General features: G+C 53.4%; 1 protein-coding gene across 2 annotated transcripts; it reads left to right on the top strand.

Annotated features, from left to right (window-relative positions):
* Positions 1-580: 580 nt before the first annotated feature.
* Positions 581-25,286, top strand: ADGRD2 (adhesion G protein-coupled receptor D2). Of its 2 annotated transcripts, XM_039561907.1 has the most exons (26): positions 581-785; positions 2,625-2,702; positions 2,792-2,852; positions 3,483-3,713; positions 3,856-4,509; positions 5,109-5,207; positions 5,699-5,784; positions 6,167-6,448; positions 7,691-7,802; positions 8,176-8,310; positions 8,581-8,701; positions 9,178-9,283; positions 9,553-9,608; positions 10,690-10,816; positions 10,926-11,029; positions 11,683-11,785; positions 11,971-12,124; positions 12,889-13,022; positions 13,603-13,718; positions 14,630-14,750; positions 18,004-18,045; positions 18,255-18,308; positions 18,617-18,758; positions 19,283-19,341; positions 21,275-21,305; positions 24,485-25,286. In XM_039561907.1, exons 2-26 carry the CDS (start codon positions 2,655-2,657, stop codon positions 24,490-24,492), a joined length of 3,186 nt encoding a protein of 1,061 aa, XP_039417841.1. In that variant the 5' UTR covers positions 581-785; positions 2,625-2,654; the 3' UTR covers positions 24,493-25,286. The 2 variants fall into 2 exon arrangements, with proteins under 2 accessions (XP_039417841.1, XP_019140503.1); XM_019284958.2 differs by lacking the exons at positions 581-785; positions 24,485-25,286 and adding an exon at positions 22,324-22,608 and having other exon boundaries at positions 1,564-2,702.
* Positions 25,287-25,488: the final 202 nt, after the last annotated feature.

The following is a 25,488-nucleotide window of genomic DNA, read 5'->3' as shown; positions in this document are numbered from 1 at the left end:
AAGGTGATTCATTCTGTCTAAGACACAGGCACAAAGAATACAGTTTTGCTGTCTGCTGGGAAACTCTAACTCTCATTAAACCTAATCCAGCCCTAAATTTGAAATAATTTTGCACTTTCCCTCTGAAGATCTTTGGCGTAAAGTTGTGCTCTGCTTCATGCCCTTTGCTCCTTCTATTACCGAAGGAAGCAGGATCCAGTTTTGGCCAAACCATGGTGAGCAGCAGAGCCTTCTCCAGTGCTGCCATGCTGTTGGCAGGCCTTTGGCGCTCCGTGCCACGCTGTCCAGGAGTGCCAGGCCATTTCCCAGCTGGCAATGGTGACTAAGCAGCCCGGAGCAGCTGCCTCCAAGGTCCATTCTTTTGTGGGAGATTTATTGCCGAGAGCAGAGGCGTTGGGATGGGAAAATTTCCTTCATTCCCAGGCGAAGACCCTGAAGAACAAAAGCCAGTTGCCGGTGAATCCATGGTGTGATTCAAGCATTTACTTGGACGGGAGGAATGGGAACTGTGTGCCTGTTGCTGTAGCAAAAGTGAGTGGGCATCAGCTGAAGGAGCAGCTCTGGCTGGTGAGGTGGGGAGTGCCACAGCCATGGGGGTGACCTGGACCCTCCAGCCTTGGCATTCTCCCCGGGGCAGCTGCAGGCCCCGGAGTGAGGAAACGCCAGAATGCTGAAGCTGCTCGGTGAGGACATTGCACCAGGAACATGCTGGACATCTCCAGACCTGTCCCTCTTCACCTGTGCTCCTGGGCTGTTTTGGGCTCTTGCAACTGTGAGGACCCCTGGTAACTCCCCCACTCCCTGATTTCTTTGCCATGATCCTGTGCCAGACTTTCTGGGAAGGTTTATTGGACACTTCTATGGAGCAGTGACTTGCCAGGGAAGAAGATCCTAGTGCTGCTGGCACAGCGGAGCAGGGAGGGTTGTGAGTGCTTTGCTGTCAGGGCGAGGGTGTCGGCAATGAGGTGGGCTGGAGGGGCGTCCCGGGATGCGATGTGGGGTGAGGACGCGGGCAGTGGGGTGCGGGCGCCCAGCAGCACCCCGGGGACTCGATGTCGTCGTCCCGCTGCCCAGCAGGCCCGGTGCGGGGAACGGCGGCACCTTTTATGTGCGCCGGTCGCGGAACTGCCGCGGAGCCGAGCGGGGCTGCGAGGGGCGGTGGCGGAGTGCGGGGTGCGGAGCGGGGTGCGGGGTGCGGGGTGCGGGTTGCGGGGTGCGGGGTGCGGTGCGGGGTGCGGGGTGCGGGGTGCGGAGCGGGGTGCGGTGCGGGGTGAGGGGTGCGGGGTGCGGGGTGCGGGGTGCGGAGCGGTGTGCGGGGTGCGGTGCGGGGTGCGGGGTGCGGAGCGGGGTGCGGGGTGCGGAGCGCGGAGCGGGGAGCGGGGTGCGGAGCGGGGTGCGGTGCGGGGTGCGGGGTGCGGTGCGGGGTGCGGGGTGCGGAGCGGGGTGCGGGGTCCGGGCCCGCTGCGGTTCCCCTCTCCGCCGCTCCGGACACCGGCAGCTGCGCTCCGCCGCCCCGCCGGGCTGTCGCGCTTGTCCCGCTGCGACCGTGCCGGAGCCCGGCCCTGCCCGGGCTCCCCAGGGCGGCCCCAGACCCGGGGTGCCCTGAGTCACTGGGCGCTCCCCACGGGGTCACCTGGCACTCCCCACCGCCCTGTTTTTTCTGCCCAAACCGGGCACTGGGTTTCCTCTGCACCATCTCCAGGGCCCTCCTTGGAGGAGTGGACACAGGAGGCTACAAGCGCAGGCTGAGGAGCGGGAGGTTGGCGGTGCCGTGGCTCCCTCTCACCCCGGAGATTTGTACTTTTCGCTGGAGGGCCCGGAGCTGTGTTCGGTGCTTCCAAAGTCAGTGCTGAGCTTTGGAAGACTGTGAACACAGAGTCTCTTAGCAGCAGAGTGCTTAAATGTGGTTTTACAGCGCACACGGGAGAACCCTGATGAGAGCAGAGATCACTCGCAGCTGGCTATGCCAGTGCTCAGAGCTTTAGGGCTTGTTTGCATTGGCGCTCGCATTGCCAGGTTCCATCTTTGTGTCTTTACGTACCCTAATCTATGACTTTACTAGGTTTTTTACTGCCGTGCACCCGGGGTTTCCTCCCCCTGGGGCGGAGGTGGGCAGGTGGGGGCTCACTGCCAAGCCCTGACGCTGGGCAGCTCCCCGGGACTGCTCCGTGATGCTGGGCTCTGTGTTTGGGCTCATGAGGCTGGATTTACTGCTCTGCAGGGTCTTTTCTGGTGCTCTGTTCCTGCAGATTTTAAAGGCAATGAGAGAAGCTGCCAGTGATGCAACACTGTTTAATGATGCCATTTATGGTGGCTTTTTTATTTAGTTAATGCAGATAAAGCGGCTCTGCAATCTTGCCTGTTCATTAGTATTTCACATCTATGTTTTATGCTTAATTATTTTGTATCCTGCAAACAAATGTTAAACTGAGACCTTAAGTTCTTCAAGAAGAACTGGGAATTCTTTGGATAAGATACTATCCAGGACAGGTATTTCAGAGGGAGTAGTTTTCTCCTTTTTGTTTCGAGACTTTCGGAAGAAAGCAGCCTTTCCAGGGAGCGGGCTTTCTGCAGAATGCTTCTGTCTCTGTGATGCATCTCCAGTAATATTTTATTTATTCTAGCAAAGGGTGAAATCTTTCCAGCTGGTCAGCATGTTTAGGAGAGACTTGAGACCTGATTCTTGGTTCTTCAGCTTTCTGGTGAGTTTTACCATTGTTTTTTCTTTGTTCTGGGGATTTAAGATAATATTAATGTTTCTCTGAATGTTACAACACATCCTCTCCACCAGGCTGGTCTGTCCAGGAGTCTCCTTGCCTTTGCAGCCCTTGCCAAGAACCAGACTTCTAAAGGTTAGTGTTTTTATCAGCACTCTCTATGTGTTTTACAAGCAATATCCAGCACAGAGAAACACAAGGTGTCTGGTGGTGCAAACAAAGGTAAAGAAACTTTTTCTGTTACCCTGTTTTGTGCCTAAAATGCTGTTTGCAGATCTGGTATTTGCCAGGCTGTTTGCTCAGCTGCTTCTCTGTGCCCCACTGCAACTGCAAACCAAGCAGATTATTTTGTGCCTGCAGATTGCATCTGCGAGTGCAGAAGCTCGGAGGAGCTGGGAAGTGGGGATAAAGCAAGGAAAGTTATTTTTACATAGCTGCTTTGAACAAGCTTTTGAGGGCCATCCCGGGGCTTAGCAGAGTGAACTTTTCCTTTGTGCTGAGCTCGGTGTGGTTTGTGTGTCCCACGGGCGCGTGCCCCGCTCCAGCCCTGGGCCAGGGAGCTGCTTTGGGAGCAGACTGAGGTGTCCCTCAGTTCAGGCCCATTATAGTCTGAGCTTGTCTGTCACACTGTGCCCACCGACCTGCCCAAGGGCTGCACGGGGAGATGAGCTCCTGCCAGCGGCTCCTCCAGGATGCACCAGGCAGTTTTTAACAGTGGGCTGGAGAGGCTTTCTGTTTCTCCATGCTTTGTGTGTCTTTCTCCAGGTTTTGCTCCCGTCACAATTGAGACTTCAAGACACACGTATGAATATGTGGCCACTGCTTTGGACTGGTGGCAAGCTGACAGGTACTGTGAGCAGCGCTTTGCTCAGCTGCTCTTTGAACCCCAGGACAGTGAGCAAGACTCTTTCAGCAAACTACTGCAGTCCCACCACATCAGAGGTTCCGTCTGGCTAAAGGAAAGGGACAGTGTCCTGCACAAAACAAAGAGGAGACGTGAGTATAAGCGGACATCAGCTATTTGGAGACATGTTTTCATTCTGAAAAACATGACTGGAAAAGCTGTCACTTATTTTTTTATTGTCACTTTACTGGCCTGTGCTTCTTCCTTTCTGCTGACTGAAAATTCTCCTTCTAGGGGGCCATACTGTACCAGTCCTGGTATTCAGAGACAAAACAGACACAAAATATGTGAAGGTGCTCTCTGACTTCCCAGCACTGCCTGCTGTCACAGCCTGTGCCCACCTGCAGTGGGACACCAGGACCCAGGAGATTGCTACCATCTTCTCCTATGCCGTGCCTGCTTTCATTAATGAGTTCCAGCTCCGTGGCTTTGTGGATGAGGAAGGCTTTGTTCGGTTTGCTCTCATAGTCCACGGGCACCATTCCCCTTACCTGCCTGTGTTCCGTGCTGATGGACAGTGGCATCACTTCTGCGTGACCTGGCAGCAGGAAAATGGGGCCTGGGCCATCTATGCCGATGGGAAAAGGAGGGCATCTGCCAGTGGTTTATGTTCTGTGGGGCCGTCTGCCCCCCAGGCCATCTTTGGCCAGGGGACCTTCATAATTGGGCAGGATCAAGATTCCCTGGGGGGCACCTTCAGGGCGAAGGAGTCCTTCAGTGGCAACATCACTGACTTGCACATCTGGCAGAAAGTCCTCGGTGCTGAGCAGATTGAGAAAGTTCGCTCGTGCTGGGTGGTAGAGCAAGACCTTGTTTTTGGGTGGAGCTCAAACGCTCTGGAGGTAGAGAGCACCGTTCAGGCAGTGACCATGCAGCTTCTTTGCCCAGGTAAGTCTCAGTATCCTCGTGAGTTCAAGCCCCTCTGCAGAGGGAGGGTCAGCATGCAGGGGCAGTCCAAGAAGCCAGTCCCATCCTCAGAGAGGGAACTTGTTGCAATTTGTGGAATGATGCTTCTCCTATGGGAAGAAAAGCAGAAGCACATTCAGAGCTGGGCTGGGCAGTTTACACATTGTACTTGAAGTCACAGTCATCAGGAAAGCCTTGGTCATTAGAGACCCCTGCAATGACCCTGCCACAGATGGCTGCTCCAATGCCTTCGATGTTCCCTGGGTTTGCACACCCAGTCCTTCAACACTCTGCTGGGAGGAGGGACTCAGGCTCTCAGCCAGGCTGGGGTGACAATACTGATCAGTCACGAACTCAGGACTTGGCTCTGCCACCTCCCAGTTCCTTCTGGAGAGGAGGTACCAGCTGGGAGCCATTTCTGAGCCCAGTCCTTGCTCTGCTCTGGCTCTGGGGTGACTTAAGGCACAGCCCACAGCATTTGTTGTACTGGGGTTTGTGGATTGCTGCAGGAAAAGTGATACCTGCTGGGGATGGCGTGTCCCTGGGAGACCCAGCCCTTCTGTCTGTGTGTGTTTCCACAGGGCCTGTTGAGGAATGCAGAGTTTTGGAAGTTGGCAGCCGTGGATTCAGTTATGCATCTTGTTTGCAGACTTTGCCTTTCATCTGTCGCTACAGCAAGGGTACAGCATCTGTTAGTTATTTATCCATTGCTTCCACTGCACGCATTCCCAGAGGTCCTAGCTGGGGTGGTGGCCAGGGATGGGGGAGGCCCTGTGCCTGCTCTGAAGGGGTCATATGCAAAACCCACTGGGGCTGGCACTTTGCTTCAGCTGCCTGCACGCTGGCAGGGGGTTTGGCTCTTCCCCAGCTGAGCAGTGGTGGTACACATTCCACAACCTCTGGATGCAGTGCTGTGGAGTGCCTCCCAATCCAGGCATCTCCAGACTCATTGGCCAGGGGAGCATGGGGAGAGGCAGAAAAGGAGTGTTAAACTGTCTCTCCAGATGGTATCTTGTGCTAAAAATAAAATACAGCTGTGAAGTCTCCTTGTCCTGCCTGTCCTGCAGACCTAGCCACCATCTGAGGACCATTGCCCAGGCTTTGAACATGGCATGTGTTAACCACACTGTTGGACGCTACAGCAGTGGTTCTGGTTCTGGTTTATCCCCAGATGCGTACTGGCAACTGAAAAGAGCTCAGCTGGAGTCCAGTCACTCGCTCGCCAGCCGTGTGAACACCCTTGCAGTAAGGACTGTGGTGAGTCCTGCAGCCCCAGCAGTGACAATTGGCACCTGGAGCAGGTGGGAGCCGCTGGGGGGGGGACACGCTGACACCTAGTGCTGTTTGAAATCACTTTGCCAGCAGTTGTGCCTGTGACTTTTTCTGAGCTGCTATTGGAGATTGTGACCAACACAGCTGTAACTTGTGCTGTGATCAAACAAGCAAAGTGTTGCTTCAGATTGACTCATCTCACTGAGGACAAGAGTCTGGACAAGAAATCCCTTCCCCCAGGATATTCCTGGTTGGCCAGACGGGAGTCCTGGTGCCAGCAAGGGCATGCAGGGCATTGCTAAGGCACAGCTGATGATCAGGGAGAGTCAGGGCTCTGCATTGAAATAAACCATCTTTTCCATGACAGATTCCTGTCAGCGTCTTCACCAGTGATGTGCAAGACATGAACCTCTCTGTGGCTCTAGATGCTCTTGATGTCTTGGCAACTGTTCTGAGAGAAGGAGAACTGCCCAAGCTTGAGCCACCTGACCTCCTTGCAGTGCTTCAATTACTAAAGCAAGTTTCAGATATAGAAGTCCAGGAGGGAGATGAGCTGGAGCTGTTGGAGCAGTTGGGCCAGTATTACACAGAAATAACTGAGTTAATTCTGGAAGAGCAGAATACTGGGACATGGTCATCGATCAGCCAGGTAATGGTGTCACAGGTCTGACTCATCTGTTCATCCTTGGCCTGCTGGTCTTGCATGGTCATGTATAGCTTTTGTGGCCATACTCTGAGGCATGTGAAAATGCTGCAGGCACGGGCATGGAGCGTCTTCACCAACACAGATCAGGGCCAGCTGCTTTCCTGGTGCTTCATCTGTTCTTGTGCAAGTTCTTGTGCAAACAAGTGCAGTGCAGTGTAGTGGCGCCTTCCTTACAAACCCCTCCAGTGGCTGACTCAGCTCCCTTCAAGCTTCTCCACTTTGTCAGCCTGGATTGACAATTTGCAGATTCCTGGTGCTGTGTAGTTTCCTTGCTCCCACATCCTGCCGTCTGGCAGGGCAGCGCCCTTCCCTTTACAGCGTGTTGTGTTTTCTGTGGATGGGCTGCCAAGGAGCTGTTTGTCATCAGCCCCCACACTGCTCAAAACACCATCAGGCTTTGCATGAGGGATTTCCATCATCCCACCCCTGTGAGGTTTTTCTCCATTCTCACGTGTGTTTTTTATGCCTGGTACAAGGTCTGCACTCTCCACCTGTCTCTGGAAAATGTGTGAGACAGTGTCTGGCCTGGCCAGTGCCCCAGGAACCAAGCCAGGGACATCCAGAGATGAAAGGATGCCGAGCAGTTCAGAGTTTGCCTCATTGTTCACAGTTGCTCAGGTCTCCATGGCCACAGTCACTCACAGCTTCTCAGCAGCAGCATAAACCCAGCGCTGGCCCAGTGTAACTGGTGCAGCTGATTCATTGCTGGGGGAGAAGAGTGGGAGCTGTGCACTACAGGGGTGGCACTTGTGTATCCAGCACACGCAGGACCCTGGGAGATGGGGCCACTCTTCTGCTGCCCTTCAGCTGCAGAGTCTATTTCTGGGTGAAACCTTTTCCAGGAAGAGCAGATGGCTGCTCTACAGCTTTGCAAAAATCAGGAGTCAAGTCTAAAGATCTTTCTTTCAAGAAGCTCGTTTAGTTATTTATTTCCATGCTGTTTTAATGGCTTTTTATGCAGAACAGCAAGTTTCCCTCATTGCTAGACTCGTCTCCTTGCTGAAGGAACTGGGAACATCCCTCAGTAAAAAAATCACAGAAAAGCAAAGCCAAAGCCTCAAGTCCCAACTTCTCTTTTTTCTGCCAAGGAACAAATATTTAATGAAACTCTTGTGAGCTGTGGGAAGGGAGGGCTGATGGTGCAGGTGCTGATTTCCATCGGTCTCTCTCTCTGTCTGTTTGCAGGTTATCAGGGGGCCCATGGCTGTTGTTGAACTCTGTGACAGAATGGTGTCACTCTTGGTCCCACTGCTGACCGCAGAGAGGACAAAGATCACGATCCAACACGGGAATGTTGGTGAGTGGCACTGGAGGGTATCTCACTGGGACCCAGATCAGTCACCCTGTCTGGTTCCCAGTCCAAACCCACTCCTAGCTCCTCTCCTCCTCTGGCTCACCTCTTGCCAACCCCGCAGCCTGCTCCCCATTTCCTCCGTGCAGTGTCACAGTGTGAGGGCACCTCTCATGCTGTGGATTGCAAGAGGATTGTAAGAAACCTTTGGGCATGGGAGAAACGGAGCCCAGATGTCCACGGTTTGCACAGAAAGGGACGTGTCTGTTGCTCTGTGGGTCTTGGCTGGGATTGTAGAGTCCTTGTGGTACTTTGCTGTAGCAATAGCTCTGAAGAAAGGCTGAACCCTGGTTCAGCACCTGCTTTTACCTGTGCACAGGGATGGAGGTGAGGGAGCTGGAGCTGAGTGGGCAGGAGCTGAGTGGTGAGGCATATGTGGTCCGGACCCCTGAGAAAGGCAGGCATGACCTCATTGAAGTTCCTGTGGAAGAAATGCAAAGGCTGAAAACCAGAGGTTTGTTATGACACCTGAGTTTCCCCTCTGCACCTTCCTTAGTGGTACAAACTGTTTACCTTGCCCACGTGAAGTCTGAAGAAGTGTGGGGAGGGGATGCCCTTGATGAAAGGGAGATGGGCCGTGGGAGAGAGATTCTGTACAGCCCCTCTAGAGACACAGCTTGGAGCTGAGGGTGTTCTGGACCCCCAGTATCACCCCCCAGATGAGGGCAGTGGTGTCCAGTGCTGCCCTGTGTTCTGTACCTGTCCCCGTGCTCTGTTCCTCCAGGTCTCCACAGAGTCACAGTGAAGAACATGTGGTTTGGCTACGGCTCCCTGCAGCACTGCCTGTCCAGCACCGGTGCCAGTGCTGTGTCCCAGGACATGGCTGCCTCTGACAGGGGACAGAAGTGAGTGAAGCAGAACCCTCCGCCCCCCAGGGCTGCCCTCAGCACCACAGAAGAACTCATTTTCAAATCTGCATTGAGCTGGTGCCTCGATTTTGGGGTCACCTTCCTCCTGATCCATCCCAGCCCTGGCGCTGGGGCTGCCTGTGCACTGGGATGCACCGTGAGGTCTCCGGCGTGCCTCTGGTTCCCGGGGTTACCAGCTCTGCTGGGGTGGCAGGGAACAGAGCCCACAGGGGCTACTGCAGGGTCCCCTCTGGCTGGGCAGAGGGTGTCTGTGGAGATGGTGGCGATGGTGGCTCTCGGAGCGGGAGGCCGGGCCCGCTGCTCTCCTGGCGCTCCGAACACTAGGTGGGGATGGCCGCCCGCGCATCCCGCGCACGCTGCGCCGGCTCAGCTGTCCTGGGCACGGTGAGATCCCGTTTTCTGAGCACGTCCTGTGGTTCCCGTGCCTGTGAGCAGCGTCCTTTCCCTGGCAGGTACCTGAGCACCACAGTGGGCACAGCTGTGATCTCATCCACTCTGCTCAGTGACTACCAGGAGATCAGCACGTCCGTGCGCTACAGCCTGCAGCACCGTGTCCAGGTACCCCTCAAGGGGCTGTGCCCCCAGCCAGCTCCTGCCAGCGGCACCACACGGCCTGGCCCGGCTGTCCACAGCCACGGCTCAGCACCCCAGAGCTTTGGGATGAGGGGTGCTCCGTGCCCAGGGCTCTCACCTTGACTCCTGTGTCCCTGGGGAGGTGTTTGTCCTGTGCTGACAGATCCTGTTACAGCCAAGTGAGCGACCTGCACCCACCTGTGTCCAGCACATGCGTGGCTGTGTGACCTCTTCTCTCCCCTCTCTGCCTGCAGGACCTGCCCAATACTCTGGTGGGGCCCATCTGTGCCTTCTGGAACTTCAGCCTCAGGTGCCGTGTTTCAGTTCGGGTCCCCAGATTTATGAGCTTTTTATTTTCACTGGAAAACCAAACATCTCAATATAAATGTAATGGTAAGAGTAGAGATCTGGAATTTTTTGCCTCCTTTGCATGCTGACATCCCCTGTCTGCTGGAGCAGAATGCTTTCCTAGGAAAATTTCCTTTGGAGAAGTCACTCACAAGCAAGTGACCTTTAATGAGGTATATACAACTGAAATGGAAAGCCCTAGTTAATTATGATTGTTGCCTGCAACAAAGAAGAGTTGCTCCAAGACATATGGCCCAAAGACACACAGGACTCCCAGCCCCATAAATCCTGCCTGGCATTGGGATGTGTTTTTGCTGAATGTCACTGTGGTGAGAACACTGAGGCTGTGATATATTATGGATTGGTAATTAAGTCATTCAAGTGAATAAAACCTCCTTAGAGTCCCAGACTTGTAGCAAGCATGGATCAGTTTGGGGAAGGTGGGAAGAGTGTGTTTTTGGAAACAGCTGATTACTGTCCAAAGGGTCCCAGCAGCTCTGCTCTGATCCTGACCTTCCTGTGGTACTGGGGAGGTTCAGGGGGCAGTGGGGACAGAGCTGCAGCCATGGTCTCTGCCCAGGGAATTCAGATGGGAGCGTTGCTGGATGGCTGAGACAGGCTGGCTTGTCCTGAGGATCCTGAGCCCGGTGGCACTGTGCCGGGTTTGTGGCAGGCTGAGCTGGTGGGCAGAGTTAGATATACCCAGCCCAGTGCTGCTCTCAGGGAATGGGCTGTCCAGGGAGCTCTTCCCAGAGCTGTGCAATTACTGGGTTCTGTTTGAAGCTGTGACGGCTGAACTCCGCTTTTTAATGCACACATTGACACTGGATCTATTTTCATTGCATGCCTGCTGGATGAGGCAAAGCTGCTGAGACAAAGGGTGAACCAAAGGAAAGTCTACACGATGACCTGTCTCTGATATCCTCATCTTCCTCCTTTCAACTCTGCTTCTTCTGGGAGAATGAAATTCCCATCATGCCCTGGCCTTCTGTGAAAATGGAAGGTAATTTCCATGTGTTTTCTTTGTTTTTGCTGCGTGTTAGCCCAGATGCTGGTGGGATGTGGTCCACAGCCGGCTGCTCTGTGATGATGTCTCTCCCAGACTCCACTGCCTGTTTTTGCAACCACACCACGAATTTTGCCATCCTGCTGCAGGTGTACGAGATGCAGGTATGTGAGTAGCCTGTCTCAGCTGCTGTGGGGTGGATGCTGGGACTGCCAGCAGTTGTGGTTAATTCATGAGGGATTTGTGTCTTCTGTTGTTTCATGTCTGGAGCAGACGACCACCAAGGAGGAGTTCACACTGCAGACTTTGACTTTTATTGGATGTGGAGTTTCCTTCTGTGCCTTGATAGTCACCCTCATTTTATTCTTGGTAGCTCGGTAAGAAAAGCCTGGATGCTTGTAGCCTTCTCCATATTTTCTACTGGATATTCTTCTTCAGAGCCTTTGTCAAGGTGTCCTTTATCAGTGTGGGGTGATGCAGGTGCGTGGGGAGAGGTGGGAGCTGCCCTGTGGTCCATGGCAGAGGGGAGTGGTTGTTGGCTGAGGGGGGCTCAGCCCTGGTTGTTTCTGTGGAGATGCTCATTGATCTGTGCACACACCTGCGTGTCTGTGGCAAGATTTTTATCAATTGCTAACGATGTTTACTATAAAAGCTGCTCTTCTAGAATTAATTTTTATAAAATAAATGGAGCAAGGACTACTTTTTGATTGCCAACCATTCTGTGTCACTTGGCAAGCACAGAGATCTGCCTTGTGAGCATGGCAGTGGCTCCCTCCACCTCCCACTCACTGCCTGCTCCCTGGAGCCATAGCCAAGGGCTGAGCAGCCGTATCCAAGAGCATCCCCTCCACCAAGTGCTTGCACAGCAGGGCTGTCCTCTGCCCCTTATACTGTCACCTTTGCAGCGAGTGGCAGAGAGACCACAAGTTGCCCAGGCAGACCTGTGCAGCCCAGAGAGGACAGGGAGGACCCTTTTGTCGTGCACCCTTTTGTCTGGCTGCAGCTCAGGGCTCCCTCTCTCCCTCCTCAGCGTCCCCAAGAGTGAACGAACAACTGTGCACAAGAACCTGATCTTTGCACTGGCTGCAGGAGAAGCTCTGCTCATGATCAGTGAGTTGGCCAAGACCAACCAGGTGAGCTCAGCAGGAATGTCCTCTTCAGCCCATGTGACCAGGCTCCAGTGTGCCTGTCAGAGCAACAGAACAGAAGTACAAACCCTTTTATTAATTACCTGTAATTGGCATCTAGGATAGCATTGTTTCTCTGTTTGGAGATGCATGTACATATGTTGTGCAGTTGTGGTTTCTCTCCTCTCCAGGTGCTGTGTTTCATGGTCACTGCCTTCCTGCACCTCTTCTTCATGGCAGCCTTCTCATGGATGCTGGTAGAAGGGCTTCTCCTCTGGAGCAAGGTGGTAGCAGTCAACATGAGCGAAGACAGGAGAATGAAGTTCTACTACGTGACAGGCTGGGGTATCTGCACACTCCTCTGCCTTGGGTCCTCAGCAAAATATTCTTTTTCTTTTCTAGTGAAAGTTTTAATAGGAGAGATGCACAAATGTTTGATTTAATTTGAGAGCTGGGTGTCAGTGCTCTGCAGAGGCTCTCTTGAATTATTTGTCGAATTGCCAGTCTTAACGTAGAAGTTAAGCAGCATTTTTGTTATATTTCTAAACCCAGGAGTCCAGTAAAAAAAATGGAGGAGGAGATTTATGGTAAGTTTTCGTTCTCAGAGAGCATCACTATTGTCAGATAATAATTAAATATGAATGTGTTCCTCACTAAGCACCTTTTATTCTGAGGGGGCCCTTTAGGGACATAGAATTACTTGAATAAGCTGCGTTTTGTGTCAAAGAGGAGCCTCTTTAGGGCTGTGCTGCTTGAAGAACACACACCTAGTTGGACACTGGGCAACCACTTCAAGTATTTTGGATTGGTTTATGTCTTTGATTGTCCATTTTGTTAAAAAAGCAATCTGAGGAATAAATTGCTTTGGTCAGGACTCAGGACTTGGAATGCTTTATACCTCAGAGAAAGATGTTGACAGCTTGTAAATCTGGCTGTGTTGAGCCAGGACAGATTTCAGCTGCAGAGAATTGATGTTGCTCGTGGGGTTTTGGAGGCTCATGCTGGAGTGTGTCTGGTCAGAGAGGTTTTGAAGAAATCATCTGGTGCACAGTGCCCTGCACGGGGCATCTCTGCTTTTCCCAGGGTTTAACCTGTGGGTTTTTCTGCAGGGCTTCCAGTCCTTATCGTGGGGGTGACCCTTGCGACTTCCTTTAACAAGTATGTGGCAGCCAACCATTGCTGGCTGAACGTGCAGACCAACATCATCTGGGCCTTTGTGGGGCCTGTGCTCTTCATCCTGGCTGTAAGTGCCAAACCCTGCTGGGAGGGTGGGATTCCTTTGGGTCTGGTCCTAGAAAAGCAATGCGGAGTCGGGGGTGCAGCTCATTGTGCCTCCTGCTTGTATAGGAAAAATGTTGTTTTACTTTATATAGACTTGAACAATACAAATAAATCTCTTTAATTAAAAAAGCTTTTTGATAGGAAAAAGTTCTTTAAGAAAATTTTGCTGACCGGTTCTTAGTTGTCCGTTCAGTTAGGGATGTGGTGTGTGACATTGCCTTAGCTAAAGGTCTGATTTTAACATGTAACACCTACATCCTTGAAATATCATTGTACAAAACACAGCAGCAGAAAAAGGTGCAACGTTTAAGGGGTCCAGAATAGACATTTAACAGGCAAGATGTTCTGTAGGAGAAGTTTGGGGATAAGTTTCCTAGATTTCATACATGTGTAGATAGCTGTGTGAAGTCTTTTGATTTCATGGCTTTCTTGGTAGTGGTATTTTGTCCGCAAGTTCTGACGCTAGTTCCCAGCAGAAAAGCCTCACCCACTGGAGCTGAGATTACCGAATGTGACTGAGTCCAACGGCTCTGCCCTGGCAGGTGAACACCTTCGTGCTGCTCCGGGTGGTGATGGTGACTGTGGCCAGTGCTCGCAGGAGATCAAAGATGCTGACGCCCAACAGCAGCCTGGAGAACCAGATTGGAGCACAGATCTGGTGAGCAGGGAAGGGCCTGGCTCTCCCAGCTGTGGCTGCTCTGGGTGTGAAATATGTGAGATAGTGTTAGATACGTGGAAGAAATCCTTTCCCATGAGGCTGGTGAGGCACTGGCACAGCTTGCCCAGAGAAGCTTGGACAAGCTAAAGACAGTGAGATGCGAGAGTCAGAGCAGAAGGGGCAAAAGGGATTCTCTCCCCCAGGGTAAGTGTGTCTCACCCAAAGACAGTCTCTAATCCCAGCTGAGAAGCCCAGCCAGCACCTTCAGCTTAGGGAACCAGTGCTGGTCTCCATCTGCACTCACACTCCTAAATCTCACCCCTTTGGGATAGGAGACCCTTGGCAGTGCCTGCAGAAATCCAAGCTTGGGACCTGGTGGGTTGAAAGTAAGGCTGGTGGGGGTTACACACACAGGGGAAGAGGCAGTGGGAACTTCTGTAATCAGTCAATACTGAGAGACCTCTAAAAAAGTGCTGCCTGAGTCATTACTTTATCATGCTCCGTGAATCTTTATTGTTGTTAGCTGGCGCCGGATACCCCTGCTAGACACGCATTGTTCCCCTGTAGCATAAATAAATTTTCCCAAATTTACAGAAGCACAAAGATAGGGCATTGCTGGAGGGCAGGGTGACATCCATGTGCAAATAAAACAAATAGAGAAACCCTCCTTGTAGCTGAAATTGGGGGAAAATAGCTGTTTTCTCATGGCTAATGACGTCAAAGAGCTCCTTTCTTGCTAACTTGCAGTGATAAATGAAGAGCAGGGCTGGCACACTGGGGTCTGGGAAGTGAAATATTTGGTTTTTCCTGTCTTATTTTGTTTGCAGAGGAATTTGTTCCACAGCTACTGTCTTGTTAGTGTTTCATCTCTGAAATGTGCCTGGGTAACCCTGAGCTCTTCCTCCTGCCAGGGCCATGGCCAAACCTGTCCTGGTGCTGCTGCCTGTGCTGGGGCTCACCTGGGTGTGTGGGGTCCTCGTCCACCTCAGCATCGTTTGGGCCTATGTCTTCATTGTGCTGAACTCCCTTCAGGTGAGTCCTGCACCAGGTGGGTCCCAGGTCACAGCCAAGCAGGCACCTGCGGTTTCCTGTGCTTCAGTGCACTCTACCTGTCCTTGTAGCCAGGGACACTAACTCTGAAGCCAGCCCAGCTTTCCCAAGACACTGGGCTGTTTTGTCTGAGGAAACTCAGTTCATCCTTCCAAGATACAACATATGACTCTGGAGACCTTGTATATCTAACGGCCCTCAGCACCAATCTCTGGCTGTGTCCTACTGGTGCCGCAGATTTCCAGTTCAAATCTTGTTTCTTGTGTTAGGCTTTCTGACATCAGTGTGGTTTCAAAATGGCACTTACAAACCCATTAGAGTTTTTATTTGCTCATATAATGGGTAATTAAAATGGCACCTGTGCAGTCAAATGGGGCAGACATCCCTCCTGCTGTTTGTATCCAGGAAATGAGCCCTTCCTGCAGGACAGGGCTGGGCCGTGGGTGCCACTGTCCCTGTTAGAGCAGGGCTGCTGGTGGAGAGTGTGTCAAAGGTCACATCCAGCCACAGCCTGCTTGACTGCTGCTTGGATGGTGTGTTCCAGGATGGGTGTTTTCCATCTGGCTCCTGTTCAGACATTCTGAGAGGTGGTGACCTCTGTGAACAGTACAGGCAGAGCCACCTTCCCCTTGTGGAGTTCAGCTTTACTGCAGGGAGACTGGGGAAGAACTAAGAATTGAGAACTGAAAATCCATGTTGTCTGCAGCCATGCAGCTACTCCCCAGGGATGCTCCCAGTGCCCAGTGACAGCTGTACTGGGATCTGGTGAGATGCAGGAGTGTTTGGTGTGCCAGCTTTGGTGGGCTGGTAATCAGAGCTTTGCTTGGGACATCTGGAAATTTGGGGGCTGTTTCTGCCTCTGACTTGCAAGACCTCATGTAGATTATATAATCTCCTTCAGCCTTTTCATTCCTCTTCATCACCTGGCTACATTTTTAAGGCTCTTTGCTCGTCTTGGTGTCTTCCAGGGCCATGGCTGTGGCTGCCGTATTGCAGTCATGTTGTTAATAAGTTACTGTTAATAGGGAGTTCTGAAGGGCAGAGAGTAACATCATTACCTGGTGCATAAAGCAACACTTAATACTTGCTTCTGAGTTTACTGTTTTCATCAAAAGACTTTAAAGGTTTAACCAGCCTGTATGTGGTTAAGAGAGCAAAGCAAATTGCGTAAGTCCCAGCAGCCAGGAGTGCTCAGCTCTGCACCGAGCTGGGGCTGTTCCCAGGGCCTCGGGATATCTGGAACTCAGGGACACATGGCGACGAAAACTCCTGGAACATGTGCTTGCCACCTGCGATTCAAAGCATCAACAGAGGCCTTGCAAACCTCGAGAGAAGGCAGCTGTAGATGGAGCTAGAGAAGCACTGAACACCCCTGAACACCCCTGAGCACCACTGGTCCCAGCATGGTCCTGAGGGGAACGTAGAGTTCTCTGCAGGCAGGTGGGAGCCAGCTGAGGGGCACAGCTGGGCCAGACCAGCCCTGGGGCTGAGGCTGTGCCTGCACCAGGGGTGCCCCGGGGACTCCCTGGGCGGCCCCAGCTCTTGGCACTGCGTATTCAGGGTCCCCTGCCCAGCGTTTGAGGACAAATCCTGCTCCAGGGGACCAAGTCAAAGGAGCAACTGGGCACTGCCCTCCAAACCACTGTCATTCAAAGAGTTTTCCACCCCCGTCTCCCTTTTTTCTTTTGTTTTAATAGAAATTGGCTCCTGCTGTAGCTCGTGCTTGCGGAGTGGCCGGTTTGTGGTGCTTCCCTCTGGCATACTTGGCTGTTTTCAGAGTAGCATTGGCCCAGCTCTCCAAGGGTGAACCCAGGCATTATCACCACGTGCACAAGATGGGTGGTTGCTCAGGGATGTTCTGCCTGTGGCTGGCACTGGTCCAGCAGCCGGATGCTGCTCGTGCACATCCGCTCTGAGGGGAGGTTCCAAGGCCAGACAAGGGCTGCCTCTCCACATCCCCACTCTTAAGGATATCAGGAGGATGGCAGGAGGCCTGTCTTAATGATAATTAAACATAGCATCACTTCCCCGTATGTCCTCATGCCATGCTTGGGTTATTGAGCAGGAGAGAACTGCAGGCTCAGAGCTGTGTGGACAGACATGACTGTGCTGTACACATTTGCCTCTGTCCCTTCATTACCAAGTTCAGGACAATCTGCAGATTGCCTCAGAGGAGAAATAAATGCTGGTGAGAAGCTGAAGAGTTGAGAGAAATCCATCCCCTTTCAGCCCCTTTGCTGACTGTCCTAGGGATCACTTGGAATTTCCTTTGAGGCCAGGGACGTGTGGGTGCTGTGCAGTTGTTCTGCTGCTGGGGTTGTCTTCTGTTTGACTGCTTTCCATTTGTCTGCAGAAGCCCAAGCCTGTCTTCAAGGCTGCTCTGTGTGTCGGCACCAAACATGACAACTCCTTCTCCAGCCAGGCAGCGCAGGAACAGCAGCAGGGAGCCGGTGGTGCTGTGGGGCAGGAGCACGGGTGGGTGGAAGGGCGGGCAGGACGGGCTCCTCCAGAGCCGCAGCTCCGCTCCCGCCCACTGCTGCAGCTGGGCCTCCTCTCCTTCCTCGCTCTCCTCCCAGCCGACCTCTCTGCTCCCCCCTCCCCACGCTCATCCAGAATGATTCTTTCAAGGAAGACCTGCCTTGGAAGCCTGGCCAGAAATCTGGTCTGGGGGAGTGACCAGCATTGCTGGCTGAAGGACAGGTCACGGCACGGTGCCAGGGGGCTGCTACCATTGCGCCTGCCAAGAGCTCGCAGATGAGAGCAAGGCTCGTTGAAGACAAGATGAATTGCATCTCTTGCTGCAGCTGATTTATCTAGCTGCGATAACAAAACACCCCACAGATATAACATAAATCTGGTAGGCCAGATAGGGCTGCTTTAAGGCCCAGATCGTTGGTCTGGAACCGTAATTAGCCCCAGGCTGTGGCCCCCAGGCAATGCTTGCTCTGGGCCTGGCCTCTCCCTGGGCATATCCCTCACGCAGCTGTGCCCAGCGTTTGGTGGGGGGTGAGGTGCCATTGCTCACTGCTCCTCGGTGTGTGAGAGCAGCAGACTCTGGGAACAGCCTGGTCTCAAGTGTGGAAGGTCCTTCCTGCCTGGCTGTCCCTGGCTGTGCAGTGCCCACCATCTGTGCCAGTCTCACCCATTCCAGGGCTCCTCAAAGCCGTTTGCTCCGTGCAAAGGAGCACAAACCAGCCGTACATCTCCGAACCTTCCTCTGCTCTCTCCCTTCCAGGGCCTGTACATATTCCTGGTCTACGCAATCTATAACAGCGAGGTAAGAGCTGCCCCTGGCTGGGCTCAGTCACTCATCACAGCAGCTGTGTGTTGGCATCTGGGGGTGGCTGGGTGGTGGCAGTTGCAAGGGGCAGCACAGCCCCACTGCGCTTCTGGAACCGTGGCTGCTTTTTCTCCAAGTCTTGCTGGAGCATCTCCAGCTGCGCTAGAGCTGCTGTGGCCCTCTCTCATGTCCTTGCTCTGTTGCAGGTGAGGAATGCCATCCAGAGGATGAAGGACAAGAAGAGAGCCCTGTCGTTCACAGTAAGCTGGAAGGAATCCCTGCTGCCCCTTCATCCATCAGCCGCCCACCAGAGGAGGGTCCCAGCTGTACCCGGGGTCTGCTTTGAGGAGATGATGATGGAAAGAAATCTTGGTTTTTTTTACTTTTGTCTCCCTTCTCTGTGGTCTTGTTGGACAGCACAGACCCAATTAGGCAGCAGCCTGCTCTGCCAGGGCGGGATGGGAGCCAAAGCAGTTCCAATGAAATCAATCTTTGAAGCTACATCTCTGGATGTAGCAAAGACTCGTTGCGATTTTCACTGCCCTGTATCTCCTGCCTGTCATTACAGAACTGCTCTCATCCCACCAACTACATATCAAGTCCAAGAAACACGACCTCCTGGGACACAGGGAAGCTGAGGCCTGCAGCTGAGAGTGCCCTGCCAAGCCCTGTGCAGAAAGACCCTCCAGTGAAGAACATCACCAACAAAGGTAAGAGGATTGTTGTTGCTGTTAGCCCAGGCTGGGTGATGACACCACAGTAAAATGTTATTCCCAATACTTGAATTTTAGTGCCCCTGGTGCTGCATTAATTCCTTTGCACACTGTGCCTGTGTGAGCACAGGGTCTGGTGCTGCTGCTGCTGAAGGGGGAGGCAGAGTCCTCGTGCATGTGGGTCTCAGAGGGGTCAGGTCCATGCCTGCAGCCTGGCTGGGTGTGGGCAGGGGGTCTCATCAGCATGTTAGGCAGCATTGCATTCTCCCGAGGCAAAAATCCAAGTTAGTGTCTTAAAATTAATTTTCTGGAGGAGAGGCAAAGGTGACAGTAGAATTTAGGGATTTTGGCTTTGGGGAAAAAAGGTTTTGCATTCTTCAACCAGTTTGGGGGTGCAGTGATGCAGAAAACCTCTTTGGTCTCTTTGCTTCAGTGGGAGACACAAAGCACCAAGTTCTTGGTAAAGCATGAATATTTCTGTTCTCTGGTCTATGAACTCATTGTGCTGCTTCACTCTTTAGGAAACTTTGGAGCCAAAATTCCCATTGGAATTTCGTCAATTATGTCACCCGAGAGACCAGTACGTAACATCTTCTGTTCTTCCACCTTTACCCCACCCAGAGCACAGCAGTTGTGTAGGGACATCACCTGAGCCCAGGCAGGGGGACAACAGGGTGGGGCACCTTTCCAGGGGCAGGAGAGGAGGCGGCCCCGGAACAGCTGAATTCCAAGGCAAGGGCTCACCCTGAGCCCATGGGGAACCAACCCCACTGCCACGCCAGGAGGGTGCTTAGAACAGGGCCCTACAGGAACATGAGGTGACACTGAATTCGAGCCATGCAGCCCTAAACTGAGGTTGGTATGGATCAAGCAGGAAACTTTCCCTAGGACAGCAAATTAAATCAGGCAGTGGGGCAGCTGCCATGGGCAAGTCTCATCGCTCCCAGGAGGTCTGTGCTGCCTGCATTGGGACGGAGAGCTCAGCAAGGCATGACCTAAAGCAGGGAACAATTTAAATTTGACTGCTCTGATCCCGCTTCCATCTCCTGCTATTGAAATGATCATCAGTCCTTGTGCACTTGACATACAAGTGCTGTAATTTCCTCAGAATAAAATCCAACACTACTTTCATGAGTCTCTCACTGAAGGATCTCTCTTTCCCTCTCTAATATTTATCCTTTGAAAACCTGTGTCACATAGACAGCTCTTATTCATCCAATAGATAATACTTCTATAGCTGGCATATCATTCTGAAGCCACTCAGTAAAATCCATATTTCCATCTCTCATGATTTATATTGTGGTTAATGCCACAGCACCAGTCCCCTTGTGCTGAACAACACCAGGACTCACTCGCAGGTGATGCTTTTCTCAGCCAGCCAGGTGCTGGCTGTGTGAACCAGGGTCAGGGCTAAGCTCCTGGCACCAGGTATGAGACGTGGGCCACAGGGATTAGCCCAAGGACCCGAGTTCCCTAAGGCAGGGGCATTAGCAGGCAGCAGATCCCCTAAATGCCAAGGCCGTGGCATTTCTGAGCAGGCAAAGACAGAAAGTACTTCCCTGCGTGTGAGGGTCACTGAGGGCTTTGCTGTATCTTTGCTGCATAAACACTGCATTTTTAATGGGCTTGTTCTCTTTTCGAGCAGCGCGAGTGCCGCGCGGCTGAGGCTGCAGTCGGTGCTGCCGCAGCTCCCGGCGCTCCCCCGGGGCCGGTGCAGACTCCGGGAGGGTCCGTGAGCCCCCTGCTCGGCAGAGATGGTGGGCACGCCTGTGCCCTGCGTGGTACCACCCTGTGCTGCATGGGGGCTGCTTTCAGTGCCCCTCAGTTATAGAAGCCAGGGCTGTTTCTCCTGCTCCTGGCTGAGTCACGGCGCTCGCCACAGGAGCAGCGAATCAGAATGTCACTGGCAGCTGCACAATAGTTTGGATGAAGAGAAGATGCTACTTAAAAGCGTTTGAAAACACTTAAAATGACAAAACAATGAGCGAATGAAGATACAAATACAGACAAGATGTTCTTCGTGTTTCAGCTTTTTAAAATGTTGTTTAGTGATCTTTGTTGTTGTTGGACTGGGAGTAGGAATTTCACATCTCCTTGAGCATTAACCATCCCTTAAGCACAGAGTGCAGACTGTGTGGGCTCTTCCCACCACAGCACAGGGGGACAAATCTTTCTCACCCTTTCCTGGATTTTCCTGTGGTCTCCAGCATGGTATCCAGCCTGGTGGGTCACCACGGGGCTGGCATGGTCCCCAGAACGGGCGCTGGGAGCAGGGTGTCAGCTCCCCTCTGCTGGGGGATCCGGGTGTGTCCAGGGACACTCTGCCCAGTGCCCACCCCTCGGGGCCAGGATGAAGGCTCCGGTTCCCAGCCTGTGCAGCAGCTCAGTGCTGGGACAGTGGGTGGTTGGGTGCTGGGGAGCCCTGCCCGGCCCCAGGGAGCATGTTGGGGGTGACCAGCAGCAAAGCCATCAGACCCATACCCTCTGCTAACATATGTTCTCCCCTCTTTCAGGCCGTAGAGCTGACAGCGTTCAAATCCTCAGGTAACATCTGCCTATGTCATGTTCTCTGATTTTTGCTTCTGTTGATGCTGTTCCTGTGGCTGTGTGCTGCCCAGAGGGCAGCTGCTTTCTGCTCAGGATTCAGGAATCATATTATTTCCTAACTGCCCTGATGGGTCCTCTCCTGGCCAGGCTGTGGGAAATCTGTGTCCCCTTGAACAGATGAAGGAGATGTGGGGAATACGGAGCCCTGCCAGCAGCACTGCCTCTCCTGGCAGCTCAGTCAAAGGTCCCATCTGAGGGCACCTGCCTGGTTTCTCCCCATGTCCCTGCACCTTTCTTGCTGCCCATCCATGTCGGCTCCCAGCTCCCGGGATCCCGCTGTGCCAGCAGAGCTGGGGGTTGCAGGTGTGGGCAGGTGGCAGAGGTGTGCTGCAGGTTCCTAGTGCTGAGCTCTCTGCCTGCCCCCCGGCCCCGCTGCTCTGTGGGGTGCAGCAGGGACTGGCATCCCTGGCTGCTTCCAGGGGGGCAGCAGCTCTTTCTGCCCTGGGCTATTTTAGACCAACAGCTGTGGCAGAAAGCGCTGGCGGGTGCTGGGAGTGCCATGATCCCAAAGAAGGAAAGCTGGGGAAGGTGGGGTGTTCAGACAGGGCTGGATTTATGAGCTTAAAATCAGCCATTTAGCTTCTTCTGTTTCAGGTTGTAGAAAGGCCAATGTCACCACGGAGGTGGGTAGAATTAAAACCAGAAATCCCTCCTAAGCCCCAGGCCTCTGCTCAATGGCAGCTCCCTGCTACCTCCTCAGCTTCCCAGCCTGGCTTTGGGCAAGTCCCCAGCTCCTCAGAATACAAATGGAGCATATTTCACTTTATTTTCTTTAACAACCACTGTTGGGTACTCCCAGTGCTCCCAGTGCAGCTTCTGGATGGGGACCCTCAGGTGGACAGTGCAGTGAGGACACACCGGGGGTGGAGTGATCATGTTTCTTCTGCATTGTGACATTTTCTTTTGTCAAGGCAAGCAGTACATTAGCAGGCTTCTGATTTTGCTCCACATGAAGTGTCTAAGCAGGGCATCCTCAGACTATTTTCGAAACGATGCCACCCAGAAGCAGTGCAGCTTTCCTCCCCGCTGTGGACACATGAGAAAGGCAGAAGCGGTGGCAGCCAGGAGTAGCTGTGCAGCGGCATTTCGGGCATAGAGTGGGGTCTCAGAGGCAGCGAGACCTGCACCCCGCACAGGCACTTGTGCTCTGTCCACCCACCCTCACCTGCTTCTGCCTATTTTATGACCCACATGTGTTATTAAACTCCAGCTGTGCAAAGAAGGGGGTTGTTTAGTTTGGTTTTATTCTCTCAGGTGAGCCCTCAGTGCATTTTTAAAAGCCCAGGTCTGCACAGAGGGTGATGGAACGCCAGGCTGGGCTCGGTGCCGTGGGAGTGGCCAGGGGTGCAGGGAGTGTTGTGCACAGCCACCCTCCCTGAGAGCCCCCCAGGCTGCCCCTGTGGCTGGGCAATCCTTGAGCCTGGGGTGAAGGAGAAGATCTTGAGCCAGAAGAGCTCTCCTCTCACACTTGTGTTCGTGGAGCAGCACAGCGCCAGGGCCAGCCCCGCTGCACCGCTCCGGGCTCAGCCACAAGTGCTTCCAGCCATTAAAGCAGATAATAAAAGGCTGTAGTGCCCAGCTGTAGGGGTGCTGGGGGACCCCCTGCTGCTCAGCCTCACACAGGCATGTGCCTTCACATTCTGTTCACAGAGCAAAGCACTGCAGAGCTCTTGGGTGCCAGAATGGGGACAGACCATTCCAGCACAGACACTGTCCCCTCTTCTATATGTTGTCTCCCAAATAGTTTAATGAAAAGAGACATGTTTAGCCCCAGATATCTTTATTTGAAAGCTGCCAGCCAGCTGATGAAAATGGTGCTGCTGCCAGGAGGAGCTCTGGCAGAGACCTAGGAGAAGCCCAGCTCTCTCTCCCAGGAAAGCTGTGCTGGATCTGGGATGGAGTCCAGCACTTCTCTGCTCCAGGGCCTCAGCCACGCTCCTGGGAAATCTCTGGGTGTTGCACTGGCTCCAAGAGACAGACAGTGGGTCCATGGGGAGGTGGGAGGTGGGATGGGTGAGGAGGAGGGCAGATAAAATCCAGGTGAATCCCAGGCCAGAACCAGAGAAACAGGGAGTTTTGCAGTGTGGCTGTGGCGAGAGACAGGCATGGCCTCCCCCCACAAGGGCAGTCCATGGAGCAATTCCTCAGTAATGAGCTCCAGCCCAGCTGTAGGGAGCTGCACTGTGCAGCGAGCACTGCCTGGCTTCATTACACACTTTTTGTGAGCAGGGGAGGGCTGGGGCAGTTCACATATTTGCACAAACAATAAGTCCCATCTTCCTTGTCTTGGCAAACAAGGGCTCCAAGAGGCCTCCACATCCTCCACCTCCTCAAGTGATGGCTGCTTTGTTTCCCCACGATAATTTCATTATTCTGTTTGAATACATTTATATGTTGCTAAGCCACACATAGCAACATGGATCTTGTCTCCACAGCCCAGCCTTCCTCTGATCGATACTGAGTAATTCTGCAACTCTCACCACACTGTGTTACGTAAGACTGGTTTGAAATAATAAGGAATTTATGAGTCTTTGGGATTCAAAGCCAGGAAACACCTGAGTGTCATGGGGAGAAATAGAGACCGCCTCCATGCCAACCCCGCTGGGCAGCCTGCGGTGGGATCACCACTGGTGCCATGGCCCTTCCTGAGGAATCCCTTGTGTACCCTCTGGAGGAGATGCAGCCCATGTGGCACTGGTGCTTCCTGCCATGGCAGAGCTGGTGTTTCCCTTAAATCCCATTTAAATCTCAATCTTCTGTGCTCCCAGCACTGGGTGTTGTGCTCAGGCCGGTCACTGACCAGGGAAGAAGAGGTTTCCCTACAGCCATGGCCCTGTGCATGGAGGCTGCTTTGGCTTCCTGTCATAAGGACCAGCTTTCAGAGACCCCCAAAAGGACAGGGGGGTCTCTGGGATGGCAGAGCTGTGCCACTGACAGGCAGGGCTGGCTGTGCCACCCCGGTGCCATCCGCACCCACAGCTCTGTCCTGCAGCAGGTTTGGGCTGCGCTTTCTGCCAGGGCGCTGTGGGATTCTGCCAGGGCTCCCACTGCCCTGGGAGGGACCCCTGCCCGCCCCTGCTGCCAGCACAGCTGACACCTTCTCTCTTTTGCTTTAGGTTTCTGAGAAGATTCTGGGCGACAAGACTACAATGCAGAGGGTCCTCCAGCAGGAAGGATAGCAGGTTGGAGGAGCTGTCTTCCCTTGGAGAGCTTCCAGGCCGGGCAGAGCTGTCACCCTGCTCTCCTTCCCAGCACCACGTGCAGCCAAGCCGAGGCAGGGGCAGTGTGGGGTCCCATGGGGCTTCATCTGCTGCTGACGACTGCCCTGCTCCTCTCCCGGGCGGGCACCCAACAGGCAGGTACTTGTGTTCTGGGGTCCCCACGGCTCCTACAGCCTCTGCCAGGGAAGCCAAGGCTGGCCTGGAGCAGCACTGCCACCACTGCCCCACATGCCCGCCAGCACCACTGGCAGTGCTTGATTGTGTGCTCTCATTGCTGCTGCCAGTAGAGTTTGTTTAGCCTGGGGGACCTGGAGCAGTGGGATGGGAACAAGCCCAGCTTTGTCGTGGCAGCCGTGCCCACGTGGTGCCCACGCTCCCATGCCAGTGAGAATGGAAGCACCCCTGAGCTGGGGCAGGGCTGGGGATGGGCTGTGTACGAAGCACATGCACTAGGGAAGCCAGCAGCTGGCTTCAAGCCTTTTCTAAGCCAGCTGACATCAATAGCATCTTCTGCGGTTTAGGACAAAAATCCTCTCCCTGCTCCTGCTTGGGTTCAAGCCCGGCTGGCCTGGCCCCTCGCCAGCTGGGCGCTGCTTTCCTTCCCTCTTCTCCTCTTACCTCTGCAGTGTTTAGAACATAGAAAATGTGGTGGGTTTTTGCTGATTATGACAACAGTAAATGCTGATTTTAAAGACAACTGCCTCTCCTTGTTGCACTGTGTCCGAGGGAAGGGGCTGATGAGCCCAGCAAAGGGGGTTTGGCCACAGTGCAAGGCCCAGGGCACTGCCCACTAATTGCCCGTAGATGTTGCTGTTCCTGCACTCACTTGCAAAACATTCTAAGAGCCACTATGGCAATTCCCAGCAGCACTTTGAACCTATCTGGAGTCCCCAATGCCC

This window comes from Corvus cornix, chromosome 17 (genome assembly GCF_000738735.6).
Source record: "Corvus cornix cornix isolate S_Up_H32 chromosome 17, ASM73873v5, whole genome shotgun sequence".
NCBI classification, from domain to species: domain Eukaryota; kingdom Metazoa; phylum Chordata; class Aves; order Passeriformes; family Corvidae; genus Corvus; species Corvus cornix.
This window is presented reverse-complemented; position numbering and strand designations above follow the sequence as displayed.

What these genes read in the sequence shown, in the direction of transcription:
- ADGRD2 (XM_019284958.2), top strand. Translation starts at nt 2,655, where the DNA reads ATGTTTAGGAGAGACTTGAGACCTGATTCTTGGTTCTTCAGCTTTCTG. An exon ending in TTCTGGAACTTCAGCCTCAG is followed by an intron (nt 9,609 to 10,689) that starts GTGCCGTGTTTC and finishes GCTGCGTGTTAG; the next exon opens with CCCAGATGCTGGTGGGATGT. An exon ending in CAGATTGGAGCACAGATCTG is followed by an intron (nt 13,719 to 14,629) that starts GTGAGCAGGGAA and finishes TCCTCCTGCCAG; the next exon opens with GGCCATGGCCAAACCTGTCC.